The following is a 15,930-nucleotide window of genomic DNA, read 5'->3' as shown; positions in this document are numbered from 1 at the left end:
TCATTTGTGTTCAAGTTATTCATGTAAAGAGGCTTTGACGTGATTATGGCCGCACGAAGAGAATTAACAGACTTTGAACGCGGAATGGAAGTTGGAGCTAGACGCATGGGCCATTCCATTTCGGATATCGTTAGGGAATTCAACATTCCGAGATCCACAGTGTCAAGAGTGTGCCGAGAGTATCTAATTTCAGGCATAACATCCCACCATGGACAGCGCAGTGGCCGACCACCTGCACTTAACGACCGAGACCAGCGACGTCTGCGTAGAGTTTTCAGTGTTCACAGACAAGCAACACTGCGTCAAATAACCGCAGAAATCAATGTGGGACGTACGAAGGACGTGTCCGATAGGACAGTGCGGCGAAATTTGGTTTCATTGGGCTATGCCAGCAGAAGACCGACTCGAGTGCCTTTACTGACAGCACGACATCACCTGCAGCGACTCTCGTAGGCTCGTGAGCATATCGGTTGGTCCCTAAACGAATGGAAAACCGTGGCTTGGTCAGATGAGTCACGATTTCAGTTGGTAAGAGCTGATGGTAGGATTCGAGCGTGGCGAAGACCCCACGAAGCCATGGACCCAAGTTGTCAACAAGGCACTGTTCAAGCTGGTGGTGGTTCCATAATGGTCTGGGCTGTTTTTACATGGCATGGACTCGGCCCTCTGGTGCAACTGAACCGATCATTGACTGGAAATGGATACCTTCAAGTACTTGGAGATCACTTACAGCCATTCATGGACTTCACGTACTCAAACAACGATGGGATTTTTATGGATGACAATGCGCCATGTCACCGGGCCACAATTGTTCGCGATTGGTTAGAAGAACATTCTGGACAATTCCAGCGAATGATCTGGCCACCTAGATCGCCCGACATGAATACCATCGAACATTTATGGTACATCATCCAGAGGTCAGTTCGTGCCCAAAACCCTGCACCGTCAACACTTTCACAATTATGGATGTCTATAGAGGCAGCATGGCTCAATATTCCTGCAGGGGACTTCCAAAGACTTGTTGAGTCCATGCCACGTCGAGTTGCTGCACTTTGCCGGGCAAAAGGAGGACCGACAAAATATTAGAAGGTATCTCATGACTTTTGTCACTTCAGTACATGTGTTCGTGGAGGACTTGCTACAGGAAACTGGCTCGTGTACACGTTACATAGGAGAAAAACCACGGAAGCGCCCACGGCCGGCCCGTTCATTACGGAATTCAAGCCTCGGACAGAACTCCTAGTGTTCAGCGACTTTGCTATCTATTCTAAAAGTTCTGAATTTAGTTTGTAGAAAACTTTCAGGCTTCTGTAATCGAATCACTATTATATTATGGAAATCAATCATGTGGAAATCTCGGAACAGGAATGAAACCCAGAATATACTTGGAAAACTGAATTAAAAATAAACAGTAATTTTTTTTAATTCAATATTCTTGAATTTGCAGTGTATCTATGCTATACTTACATTTTTTCAAGTTTCTTATTCAGCTGTTTATTATGTTACGTATATAATTTTACTGAAATATAACTGCATTCAGAATTTTCAACAATTCTGCTATATGCTACTTGTTTTTTATTTGTACGTTCCTGTTCATTAATGTTTCAACACTTATACTATTCTTATAAACAATTTTGTCAATAAGCACTTTCTATTTTTATCTTTTATACAAAGGACAGTCAAAAATAGAACAGGTTTAGTACTTTTATTAGTTGAGTACGCGTAAATAGGACTGAGATCACCATGCGTGTTAATTTTTAGCATAATTTACGGTGTTCAGTGCATGTGTGATGTTTAGTGTCATCATCATACGAGGTAACGAGGAAACCTTCTCTGACCGAGTGCATAGGTAGTTAATAACGCATTGCCACTTTTATTTCATTGCCCGGAATGGACTTCTTGCCATAAATGACCTTATTAAAGTTCAACTCATAAACCATTGAAGCTTTGCATATGTATCGCCAGAAGTGTCTTTTCGTCCTTTGATGAATATTCGTTTATTTCACATTTTCAGTAATTATAAATAGATAACTACCCTTCATTGTTCTTCTCACGCTCTCTCTTCATATATGTTTTCAATTAAGTGTCACCTGGCGTTAATTGGTTAAATCATATCTTCACCTAGACCGACGAGATGGCAAGCATGGATAACTCAGGAAAGCATATTTTTAAATAAGCATTACTAAGTGATTTTAATTTATTATTACCGTGTTATATTTTTTTCATTCTTCCTTGTATATGTGCTTGTATAGATATATTTAGATTTATACACTTTTTTGCATCTTTTGCTCCAGCGCTTAAACTGAAAAAAAGAAGTGAAATGTTGATACTTTTGCCGTTTAGTATGTAAACGAAATATCTAGAAAGTTAGTATTCTTAGCTTTTCTTCCCCTGATATGTCTACCCTAACGTTAAGAATAATGTAGTTCTGACACTTTACTGTTATTTTTAATATTTAGAAGAAGAAGTCCAGACCCTTCTGATTCCAGCAGTTCATTGTTTCCTAGGATTCACCTCCGTGCGGCAGAGCACACGGGCTATAGCCGACTAGGTTCTGATAAATCTACGAGTCTCCCCAGCATCTTAACCGTGCAGCAACAGAGATTACCCGTTCAGAGGGTTCCAGTCCCTAGAGAAACAGAGGAGCCACTTCCCCTTCTGGACCGCCACCGTTTGCCTCCTCCACTGGACTCCGGGGACAGTAGTGACACTGAAGATGGAAATTCTCGATTGGATGAAGACCCAACGATATTTCCTAAGAGATGGATATCCCCACCGGCTTCTTTCGGGGAGAATAGTCATCCGGCAGCGAGATACGATCCCTATGGAAGAAGATTGCCCCTTCTTCCAAACGGTGAGTCATTTTTTTCTTTTCTTTCCTTCCCCCTCCTCTTTTTTTAACGGAAACCAAATACTGTCGGGGGAAAAGGGACCTTTGTCTTCTTGTTTTTCTATGGAAGGTGAAAGAGGAATTCATTTACAAAATAAAAATACTCTGTAGGATTCCCCACTGTGTAATTCTAAGTTACTGATAGAAGTGAAGAATCTTAATAATTGATAAGCGAATAATCGCTTGAGTTTGTGTGACAGGAAACAACAAAATAGAAGGGTAAAATATGCCTTTATTATTCAAATTAAAGTTTAACAAAACTCCGTCTTGGAGTTGTACAATAAAGCCGACACTTGGGATTGAACTTAAGAGACTAAGACTTAAACTAAACTATTCTTAACTAAATAGATATAACCGAAGCTATCAAGATTCTAACAGAGTTGGCCTCTTAACGTTACTTAACTGCGAAGCTATCAAGGGCCTTAAGTACGGCCGAGTGTGATAATACCTTACGAGAGAGTAGCCTGAAAGGCGGACGTGTGCAGCCAGAATATCTGGTATCTCTCTTCCTAAGACTTTAGAACTTCGCTGTTATATACCGCTTCTCCTCATTAACATTCAGACGTGATTCTAAAAATACGTTCTGGCAGGAAGTAGTAAGTTGAAGTAAGAATCGATAGGAAAGGAATTTTAACTCAAACTTTAACTGTTGATAAAATTAACATAATCCTTACAACTCTTTAGAGAAAAATATGCTATTTTCGAAAGCCATATGAAGCATTATTTTGCCTATCTAACTGAGAACATTGTGTATATAAGCTTAGAAGTTTTTCAATTAATGCAGATCTTGCTCTGGTTATCTGGCTGCCTGGGAATCTTCGTGGTTTTCCACATCTGAAACCTGGATACGAGCCAATTTTCGCTAGAAAGTCCTTTCCGAAGACATTCCTCCTCGTGGGCCCATAGTCCTCGAGTGCTTCTGCATAATCAAATAAACTAAACTTGTGGTTATCCTTGAAAATATGACATCTACAGTTTTTAACTCATATCATTTAAATCTCGTAAGATTTTTATGACTTTCACACTGTTTCTAACACCATTTCATATAAAATCGATTACTGTATTTATGAAACTTTATTTTAGCTTTCATATGTATGAAGATACTACTTTTGTTTTGCTGAAAGGTTTTGCTCTGCGAAATAGTTTGCTCAGAAAATATAAAGCGTGGGGTACTGAAGAATTTATGGGTAATGGTTTACACGAAGATTCTAAATCACATTTATTACAATTTCGTGAAAGAAATAGTATATCAAATATTAGTGTTAATGGCTTACTCATGTAACGTGTAAAGAACATACACACAAATATGTGACAAGAAATCTTTTTGAATTTCGTGCATATGCTATAGTTCGGTAACATACAACATACATATATTAGGGTGTTCTGAATTACCTCTATGTGTTACTGTTTATACGCACAGTGTATTACAATAATGTTCTGAATTACGCTTACAGATTATAGTTTTAAAATGTAAAATAACATGTTAAATACTAGTATTTGTAGAACTTTCAGTTAATACGTAAAGGTGATATAAATGATGCAAAAAGTCATTAAACTGATGATTGTTCGTAAGCTAGATAATTATCTAAATACAGCGTGAATAATACATTTTATACATTCTGCAAATGGTTAAAATAGTTGCAGTGTTTTAATTTGAAAGTTATTACTAAGAACAAGGTTGTGGCTGTCACTGCTACAGCACGTCGAGTTGAAAGTTCTAAATGAGTGTAACACACCGTCACAGGACAAATGACATGCTTTTAAAACGTGCTCTGAACGTTCTATTGCTGCATTGACTGTTGCTTAAGATGTTAATTAATCTATTAGACTATATTATTAATAGTTACTTAGTATGCTATTTAATCATATTATTAATTTTAAGTAGACTTAGTATACTATTTAATCTATTATACTATATTATCACTTCAGCATAAGAAAGAGGTTCATTGTTTGAAATAATATTGTTAGGACTTGTATGTCTTTTAATTTGTTTCGGGAATATTGCGTGTCCTGAATAGGAACAGAGAGCTTACTTAAGCTATGTTGAAATATGTGTGGAATGGACGACACAAGCAGGAAGTGTTAACTTTACCCTTTATTCTCCACGATATTACAGGTGCTCGCGGGAACTTCGGGATACGAAGACCAACCACTTGCGGTCTGAACGTAAAAATATAAAAACTACTAACTAACTAAAATAACTAAAAATAAGAGTTAACTTCGAGTGCTTTACACAAATGACTAACACTAAGACTGGCCTTTTAAATTAATACGTATGTAGTACGCACACTGCCGAAACTACAATACGTTTTAAGTATCAAGAGGACTAAACCTCTGTCCTTAAAGGCAGACAGCAGCTGATTGAAAACTCGTGCGGAATACAGTGGCAAAGGGGCTCACTTTCCCTCTCTCTATCTAACTCTTGGCAAAAAGCCACAACTTAAATACTTGGGCGTTAGCAAGTACAATTTGCATAAACAAGTTAACGCATTTAATTCTGGCCGAAAGTGGAGAATAAGAAAAGCTAGTAAAGTTTTAAAATAAAATAAACATTAGTAAAACTTAAGATCCTTACAATATCAATCAATTAAATATTGTACAATGCTAAAGACAAATGGAATTAGAGGATTTGGTTTAGGATCAGTTAAATCAAGAGAAATTAAGGAAAAAACAACAAAATATTCGCCATTTGTTTACAAGAGTTAATTAAAGTGCACGCAAAATCTTCCACTTGCTTCAGCCATAACACATCACATTATATTTATTTAATTTACAGAATTGCAGTTACATTTTAGATGTTTCTTACCTGAAGTAAAGGTTGTATACGATTGAATGTATTGATCTTCATATGTAATTGCAATTTTTTTTTAAATTCAACTCTTCTTAATTTAATTTTTAGAAGTATTGAAGTATTATGGTTCTCGCCTAAATTCCTTCGAGAGAAATGAACTCCAAAGTGGAGAATATCCAGAAATTTGGTATCTGGGTCTCGAGGCCACAAAAATTGAAGGAGAGGAAGGAACGCCACATAACCATGGATACGACGATGATAATGGATCTTACATCAAGGTGAGATATGTGTGTATTCTAATAGAAAGAGATTAATGGGAAGGGATTAACTCACAAATCGCATTCGCGATGTGGCCTTCGTTCCAACAGACCCCAAAATCATTAATTAATTTTAATAAACAGTGAATGTACTTTTTGCTTTGAATTGCATTCACCTTTCCTCCCAAATTTCATGTGAAAAATTATCACTCATTTAATTAAATCCACGACTAATTCTAAATGATGATATTTATTGGAGGATTAACAAAATCTTATGTCAAATCCATGCTTAAAGATCAAATAATTTTGCAGCTATTCGTATTTAGGAGGTTAGAGATTAATACCGTTTATTCTACTTTCTTTAAAAGATGAATTATTTCTTGTTTAGTTCAAATTTATTTCAAAACAGCGCAGTTCTATATGACGCAGTTGAAACACAAATGATAAAAAAGGAGCTTTTGTTGATAATTTAAAATATTTATCTTCTGACTTACGGCAAATTTAGCTTGACTAGTAAATTTCATCTATAGAATGGCAACTTAATGAGCAAAAGGACACAGCTTGAGCAGTTAATTGCGCATGCTACTTTGCAACCATAGCATACTTGCCCGCGACTAGTGTTGTTTTTACCAAATCGTATGAATCTGTACATGTGTTCTGTATCACAGAATCTTTTTTTAACTATTTTATTTTTCTATTTTTGATTCAATATAATTTAATAAAAGACTCCATAAATTGATTTATTACAGTAACATTTCACTGTACACTTCACTAAACTAGCTAGCAAAAGCAACTTCCTCGAACCTCTTTTAATTCCTGTTTTTCTATCTGATAGCTCTTATAAACAGGTCTAAGTATTTTAGAAGAATAACAGCTGAGGTCATGTTTTCTGTGGTCAAATAGTACTATCTTATTTGCACATGTGAAACAACTTTAATTATCTTTTTATCAAATTTTTCATCACTATTTATTTTTTAAAGTAATTTCCTAGAAAGTATTTCTAAAGTAATGATAAGAGAAGGCACGCCATTTTACTAATCCAGGTTTACACTGAAATTATTTGTACGCTTACTGATACATTTTAATTTCATAAAACGATGCAGATTTTATTTGTTTTAATAGATTTTTCAAGAAATATCTTAAAATTAATAACTAATAACCTTTTGATATGATAAAAAAAACTAATTATCCGGATTCCAACTATCTGGATTTTTTCCTGTTATTTAAGACGGATTCCTGTTCCTGTCTTCTGTGACTCAAAAGCAGCTCTACAGGCAATCCTGGCTTGTTTTTTATTTAATTCCTTTGTTTTAATTTTTCACTAATTTAATACAAAAACGAATTTAGCACAGTACGTATTTATAAGATGGTTTAAATATTATTTACATGAATTTAAGCATAAAAGCATTACCAACATTAGTTGGAAAATACACTCATGTCCATAAATTAAGGATAATGCAAAATCAGGCAAAGGAAGAGTTAGAAGCAAAACAAATTTGACTTATTTGTAAAGCTTATTTATTAAACAAAAGGTAAAGAGGAAAAAAAGTTGCTATATGTTTGATATTATTAAAAAAATTAGCGATTTTTTCTCCCTGGAGCAAATTACAAAAAAAAAAAAAAAAAAAAAAAAAAAAAAAAAAACCCTATTTACAAAAAACCAATATTACATGGTTGGTATGATTGTTAATACATTGTATGTCTCCCAGACGATGCAATACAGTCCGTACAACGCCTAGACATGCTAAGTATCAAATTATCGATCTGATCTTGGGGCATATTACACTACTCAAAAAGCAATGCTTTCCGAAGTTCCGGTAGACATGTAGGAGGAGGTTGACGGGCGGCAACTCGTCGGCCAAGCATGTTCCACACGTGCTCTACTGGATTCAAGTCCAGTGAGAATGCTGGCCAGTCCATACGGGTGACATTCTCCGATTGAAGGCATTCGCTTACGATGTTTGCACGGTGAGGACGGGCGTTGTCATCCATAAACACAAATTGTGTGCCCATGGCACCCCGAAAAAAACGTACAATTTGTTCCAGAATGACGTCTCGATAGATTTGGCTTGTCATGGTTCCAATTTGAACATGCAGGTCAGTTCTGGAACTCAGAATAATTCCACCCCAAACGAGCACTCCTGCACCACCGTAACGGTGTCTTTCAATGATGTTTCCTTGGTGGTAGCGGGTACCTGGAGCTTTCCATATGAAAGTCCGGCGAGAATCAGACTGCAAGCTAAACCTGGACTCGTCGGAAAACATCACACAAGCCCACTGTTGCGGTGTCCACAATGAATGCCCTCTACTTCAGGCTAACGCAGGCGACAGTGAGTTGTAGTAAGTGGAACGCATCTGACAGGTCTACGAGCATATAGACCAATCTGCCCTAAGCGTCTGTACACGGTCTGCCTTGAAATTGTCGTACCGGTGGCTGAAGAGACCTGACGAGGCAGGTCTGAGGCTGTGCTCCGCCTGTTCCTTTTGGCAGTAACTGCCAAATACCGGTCCTCATTCGGCGTTGTAACTCTGGGGCGACCTGTGCTGTAACGTCTACTAACATTACCATCATCTTGGAATCGTTGCCAAAGCTTGGAGATGACACTCTGGGCAATTCCAAGTTCGTCTGATACTTCCAGTTGGGTACGCCCACATTCCAGACGGTCGATAATTCTACCACGTAAAAAATCATCCAAATGCGTCCTTTGTGCCATAACTATTCGGTTATTGCACTGAAATGCTTATAAAGCACCTGCGAAAAATTTTACTTCTTTGCCTGTATTCCCTATATATCACTCTCTTACACTCTGTGACGTACCATCGGTGTTATCTGGTTACTTCCTGAAATTTGCATATGTTTCTTGAAGATGTGTGTAGTGATTTTACAGGTGATATATTTATTTTAGAGTTCGATTTTCGCGTGACTCCGAATTATCCTTAATTTATGGACATGAGTGTATATAGATTATAAATATTAAAGAAAATGTAATTATATACTCTAACCAGGTCTTTGTTTCCTTTGTATCGGAACGAAACATATAAGTCTTTAATTTTTACTATTAAATTTATTTTTAATTTGTAAGTTAAAAAATTCATCGATGTTGGAAAAAATGATTATTCTTGAAATTTAAAGGAAAAGCAATTACGTGCTTTTGTAATATTTGTACTTGTATTTTGCTTTAACGAAGTAAAAATATTTTAGTTTCGTTTAACTGATCTTAAGTAAAATCCGATGAATGAAAATATAAAATTCCATCTCTACGTAAGTGTTTCGCCAGATTTAATAGATAACCAAATTATGCGGAATTTTCGGTTATCCAAAGCGGCTGGGTCACATTTCGGATATTTAGACTTCTGTTGTGTTTCATTTTCGTCCTTTACTATCAGTAAAATATATTTTGATGATATGAAGATAATGAAAGAGAGAGAACTACAAATAACTTCATGCGACAATTTTTAATTCAATTAATAAATCGCCTCTTTGTTAATTCTGAATTATCATTCGTAATTTTTTTTAAATTTGATTGAAAAGAATCGATAGAAGTCTGCCATTAATGCTCATTTGCAGGGTTCCTCACTCTTATCTCTTGCTAAATGTAATGTCGAGGAACCTAGTAAACTACTGATTGGAAACGTAAACTCAGAAAGTGCAGAAAGAACAGAAACGTAAACTCAGAAAGTGCCCTTTATTTGCTCATAAAGAAACAGTTGGCTCCTTTCTCAGAGCGTACAACAAAGCTTCCACTTGGGCTTAAGCTCAAAATGTGAGAAATAAGAACTATCTAATGACTAACTAAGGAGATTTAGGCGAAGCTAACACAATTCTATAGTAGTTGGCTCGTAATATTATATTAGCCAGCGAAGCTATCAAAAGGCACGTAATACGGCCGAGCGTAGTAACAGTTTAGATAGACGTAGCCAAAAGGCAAACGCGCACTATTCAGGAATCCTAACTCTCTGTCGTAAAGTCTTTGGAACTTAAATATTTTCTACTTCTCATTTGCATTTAACGCTATTCTAAAAACCTCATTCTGGTAAGGAATTGTAAGCTGAAGCTAGAGGAGATAAGAAAGTGTCATAAAATAAAAATAACTATTATAAAATTGAAACATACCTTACACTTTAATTAAATTGGCTTCTAATAAGCACATTTTAGGATAAATAAATAAACAAATTTTCTTAAAAGAAAAGCAAGCCCTATTTTAATTTTGTTTAGTAAATACGTGACATAAAAAAGTTTTTCTGTTGTTCGCGACATAAAATGTTTCCTGCCTGTAAAGTAATTTCTTATAAATTTGCCTTTCAACTACTTCTATTAAATTAATTATATTCTTCTTTTTTATGTCACGTATTTATTAAACAGAATTAAAATAGACTTGCTTTTATTTCAAGAAGCTTTGTTTATGAGCCAAAAGGGCATTAGCCCAGAAGGGTTATTTAAAGAATGCAAGCATTCCACTTCCGTTTACAAAAAGTCTAAAATAATGGCAAGGTTAACTAATGACTTTAATTTAAATGCTCTCTTTTTAAGTATCCTTTTCCTCCAAAAACCCAAACTCCTAAAACCAAAGTTTAAGTTTCTTGGAATGATTAAATCAATTTTTGATTTAATCATTCCAAGTGCTTTTAAAATATGCGAAAAATTAATATATAACAGTTGTGCATAAATAAAATGCTAAAATTAGACCATTAAACTAGGATTATTTCTGTATTTAGCGCGATTATATGATCTTGAGAGCAGTGTCATTTCTTTAATGCATGTTAAAACTAGTTAACATTAGCAAAAACCGGCTGTTGTTAATAATAACAACAGCCGCTTTTTTTAACAAACTGCACTTTTTAGTCAATGTGATAGAAACGCATAATAATCATACTTACTGGTAAATATTATAGGAAAAATACCTTATATACTCCCCTTTTTAAAGGACGACTGAGGTTTTCAGGAGACCCAATCGCCAAATCCTGGGTGTGGAGAAACCTCATCCAGATCTTTTAGTTCGGGCGCCACTGTAGGGACATTAGATATTTTTTTAAGGCAGGAGTGATGAAAAATGAACGACGCCTTCACCGGGAATCGAACCGCGGATCTCTGGAATACCAGCCCAGCGTGCAAAACCACTACACAATGAAAACACGCTAGGAAAGTGGGAGAAATACCTGATAACTTTTAAAGCACACTGGTTACTTATCACATGAAAGAATTCTTATAACTATGTCTTTTTAAATGGTTAAAAATAAGTTATTTAATTTTGCAAGAAGAGTTTCTGAAGTATCAGGAATTAGAAAGGATTGTTATATTTTTATACCTGCAGTTATTTGAGTTGCAGTCGCCCGTACAGTTGCAACATTGAAATCTTTCACCACATAAATTCAGTTCTTGCGAGAACGTTCTCTTGAACTTATTTCGATATTTGCAATTTCATGAAATAAAATAAATGTTTTCTTACAAACAGTAAACTCATTGCGTGTGGAGGAGATTTGGCTTAAAATGCTGTATTTTTCACCTAGTTCATATAAGTGTTCATTATTAAAGGAAACTGTAATAACTATAGAATTCCTGTTATCGGTTTTAGACCTACGTACCTCTAGAATCCTAAATCTAACGGTTTCCTGTGCATTCGCAATAAAAAAAATTTAAATTCCGGAAACAGTAACATTTTATCCACTTGCTTATTTAGTGACTGTTTTGCAGTACTTAGAGCTACTTGAATTTTTACAGACTTCATTAAGTGCTAAATAAAACCTTATTAGACCAAAGGGCGTTAGCCCAGAAGAGGTATTAATTTCGTTTTAATACCCTGTTCTTTCTTTGAACATTTCTGGAGCAAGTGATGTAATTTAGGGAAAATGAATGACTGAATGAAAGCGAAACTCACTTTACCTGACCACAGAACATTTACCTGGTTAATTGAATTTAAAATAAAATCTTAACAATATTATTTAATGTTTATAGGTTAACGAATAAGTACTAAATTATTACATTTAAGGAAAGATATAAATTAAACAAAAAAAAGTGACAAGAATTTAATTTCCTCGTCATCTAAATCGATCTCATAAAAATTTTTTCAATAAGTAACGTAGAAATTTCAGTTTAATTCAAACTCGCTTTATTACCATGGTAAATAAAAAATTCTTTTAAACACTTTAGAGACTTTTAAGTAATAATTTTTCTTTATAGAAATACCGTATATTGGAATTTAGTCCCTTTAATAATTTTCCGCATCTTTCCATTATGCATGAATTTCTTGAAGTGAAATTTCTTGAATAAAAAGCTCTAGTAATAAGTTAATATTTGATTGTTATAAGCTATTAAATAGAGGGTTATGCTACGCAACTGTGCAGTTACATTGATTTTTTCCCTTTCAGGTACTGCACGATCATTTAGCTTATAGGTACGAGATACTTGAAGTGATAGGAAAAGGATCATTTGGGCAAGTTATTAGAGCACTAGATCATAAAACTGACCAACAAGTGGCGCTCAAGATTATTCGAAATAAGAAAAGGTAACACGTGCTTTTTTGAATAATTTTCAAATTTGTATATTAATTTTATATAACGAAGGTCGGTCAAAAGATAACGCCAGTCTAACTCTTACTCGACAATAATAAGTACTAGATAAATGAAATTTTGCATATAGAAAGATTCGTCCTTTACTGCCTTACCTATATCTGATTTTTACTTCTTGTTGTAAGTAAGCTAACATGAAGATTCAACGTAACACCCTACTACGCAAACGTGCAATAATCGAATTTTACAAATCGAAGGATAATTCAGCGACATTGATTCACAGTAAGCACTTCCAGTATATGGGGACAACGGCAATGAATCGAAGAAATATGTATCAATGGCTTCAGACGTTAAGTGGAGGCGACTACAACATCTAGGACCAGACACTGTTTGGCAGACTGTTAAACTGATGGCAGACTGGAACAATGATGATGTTTAACAGAATGGAACAACTGATCAAAAAAGTATGAGTCATTGGGAAACTAATCCAAAATGACAGATGCATCACCAAAAGATAGACCATGGAGCGCACTCGTATCTGGCAACTAAAACACGGAAAAAAGTTTTGTTTACCGAGTTGCCTAATTCTTGCAGTGGAGATGATGCAAATCAGGAATACATTTGGGGCAAGCTTCTGTAAAGTTTGTCTGCGGATGGCTCAGTATGCTTTCATGAAGTTATCACGTATGATAAAAACTTGACTGTATCATTTTTAATCTGAGAGCAAAATGCAGTTCATGGAATGGATGCGTATTCGTGTCATGGAAATAACAGTGGCTGCGCTTCAGTTAAGTAAATGCATCATATACTGAGTGACATTTCCAAAGACGTAAAAAATTACATTTCTCTACTGTTTAGCTCATTACAGAGCTATAGTAGATTGTACGTTATTCCTTGGCTAACCCTTGTAATTAAACAATAATATAATACTTCTAGAATTATGAGGGTCACTAGGGAATTGTTGAGATGCACTTAAATGGAAGAAGTTAAGCTTACCAAACTTTAGGTATCTTCAAAGTAGTTTCTTCCCACGTTAGTGCTCTTTTGTAGAAAACTTTTCAAGGCTTAAATGCTTTAAAATATCCACTTCTTGGAATCGATTAAAAATATGTTTTTATAGCTTCATTAGTCTCGTCTTCGGAATGAGAATGACTGCCACGTAAATTTTGTTTTAGATAAAATAGTAACCAAAGGTTACACATAGCAGGAACATGAGAATCGGGCGAATTTTCTATAAGTTGAGGAATTCTTATTCAAGAAATTGGACTATCAGTCTTGCTACATGATAAGAGGCATTACTATGGTGAAGCATAAATATTAAATCTCCTAATACTCACTGAAATTCACTAGAGAATTTCTGTAACATACTTAGTGGTGTGCCAGTTAGCAATAACTGTCTTTTGTCCCGTCTAACTTGATGGCTTTGATCAGTGCTGTAATACTGAAAAAACGGCATTCATTATTTTTACATTGCTCATTGCCTTTTCACAACTGTTGGTTAGTGTTTACCTTCAAAAACCCATGCTTTACATTCTTGATTTGTTAGAACGTCAAAAAAGGGCAAAAAAGGGATGTGCGTTTCATTATCAGTCATTATTTTAGAAATAATGGGGTGTCCACCATCATTAGGTTATACAGTTCCTCGCTTTTATCGTTCTTGATGAAATGTCGAGGAACCTAATGAACTGTAAGCGAATTATCGCTTATTTCAATGAACAGAAAACGTAAACTTAAGAAAGGTTAATTACTCTTTATTCACTCAAAATAATATTAAAACTCGGCCTCTTTCTTTGGGCTTACAGCAAAGCCTTTACCTGAGCTTAAGCTCAAAAATAAGAAATAAGAACTTACAAAAGAAGAAAGAAGAACTAGTATGAGTGACTAAGAGATTTATCCAAAGCTAATACAATTTTAATGTAGTTGACCCGTAATCTTAAACTAGCCGGCGAACTAACAAAAGACATTTAATAATATGGTCGAGCGTAACAACAGCTTAGGGAGACGTAGCCCTCAAACGCGCTACTCGAAATTTCTATTTCTCTCTCTCGAAGTCAGTTGAACATTCCTTTAATACTATCTTTTCCTCATTTGCATTCAACTCGTTTCTAAAACCTCATTTTCGTAAGGAGTTGTAAGTTGAAACGAAGTAAGACAGGAAAGGTTAACTGAATTAAAATAACTGTTATAAAGTTAAAATATACCTTACAAGGTAGTTTTAAGTTTTCTTTAATGATTCTGACACACTTCATCTATCAGCGTTCTGTTAAATTATGGGGAATACAACAAACTAATTTTTCATATGCATTTCTTCACAAAAAATTTTATGTATAGCTGTGGATCCATTACGAGTTCCGTCTGTATTATTTGGTAGGTACAGCGATTATCATTGATTAAAATTTTTCGTATTGTCGACACTTCTGAGACTACAACTGACAAAAGTGTCTTTATTCAGGAGAGAGTTTCCACTAAGAAATTCTACAAACCATATGAGTACAGTGGCACCAGATAGGGATTTATTAGGCCCACCAGTGGCTAAACGGTTAAGACCGCTATATGCTGGTAGCTCGACCCGACATGGGTCAAACCCCAGGCAAACGGGCTGGAAGCATAGTTGGTTTTCGTGTTTTTCTCAGTATGTGATGGAAATATGATCCAGTTTCCCTTAGAAAGTTTTCCACGAAGCCATTCCTTCTCTTAAGCAGATAGCCCATTTGTCATATTCAAATAATCTACATTAACCTGATCGAGGTTAGCAGTGTTAAAATGTTGAAGCATTCTTCTTGACTTAAATCTTTAAACTTCAAGTCTTTTAACTTTTAAAATCATAGAAAATTATAGCGTGGTAATGCTTTCGTATTAGCTCCATTTGCTTTTCCTTCAAAAGTTATTCTGCGATGGATAAGCTGCACTTATCGCTATACATTGTCATCTTTTAATATAAAAAAGTTCAAATTCACATATCTAAAACATATAATATTTTTAGCGCATATTGTCAGCTCCTACCTCCAAAATTTCAGAGTAATCTGTGTATTTTAATTCTTCATCAATCCTAGCATTAAATAAACTTAATTTTTTAACTCGCATGTGGAAAACTTTGGCGTCATTTTTTAATATTTGAGATTTTGATTTATAGCACAAATTAAAAAATATTTAGCGTAATTTAATGCTTATGAACGCCATAATATACATCAGGGCCTTTAAGGATTTGTTAGTCACATCACATTATTTTAAAATTACTGGTATCCTCATTAAAAAAAATTCTTTGCACCATTCAGCTTTTATGAAACTGAAAAAAAAAATCTTAAACCAATTTTCTCTCTTAGGCAATGAGGTGAAATTTTAAAATGGCATTCAGAACTGTCTTTTATTACAGTAATAAAATAAAAAAAATGACTTTAATTTTAAAGCGTAATATAGGATAAGGCATATTTATAGCTTTCAGTATATAGATAGAAATGTCTGATGAAGGAAGATTTCACTCTAAG

At 34.9% G+C, this 15,930-nt stretch overlaps 1 protein-coding gene across 14 annotated transcripts in view; it reads left to right on the top strand.

Annotated features, from left to right (window-relative positions):
* The window catches only part of LOC118195800 (dual specificity tyrosine-phosphorylation-regulated kinase 4-like), a 227,095-nt gene that overhangs the window by 151,729 nt on the left and 59,436 nt on the right, over nucleotides 1-15,930 (top strand). For 6 of the 14 annotated variants that reach the window (XM_085819186.1, XM_085819183.1, XM_035367132.2 and 3 more), the window contains 3 exons: nucleotides 2,460-2,854; nucleotides 5,790-5,959; nucleotides 12,305-12,441. In XM_085819186.1, the coding sequence (XP_085675312.1) occupies nucleotides 2,460-2,854; nucleotides 5,790-5,959; nucleotides 12,305-12,441 (702 nt within the window). The remainder of the gene's footprint in view (nucleotides 1-2,459; nucleotides 2,855-5,789; nucleotides 5,960-12,304; nucleotides 12,442-15,930) is intronic. The other 8 variants (XM_085819189.1, XM_085819185.1, XM_035367134.2 and 5 more) reach the window with 2 other exon arrangements.

The sequence above is a fragment of the Stegodyphus dumicola genome, chromosome 6, assembly GCF_044657685.1.
Source record: "Stegodyphus dumicola isolate Sdum_Otavi_A_Nest chromosome 6, ASM4465768v1".
Lineage (NCBI taxonomy): Eukaryota > Metazoa > Arthropoda > Arachnida > Araneae > Eresidae > Stegodyphus > Stegodyphus dumicola.
This window is presented reverse-complemented; position numbering and strand designations above follow the sequence as displayed.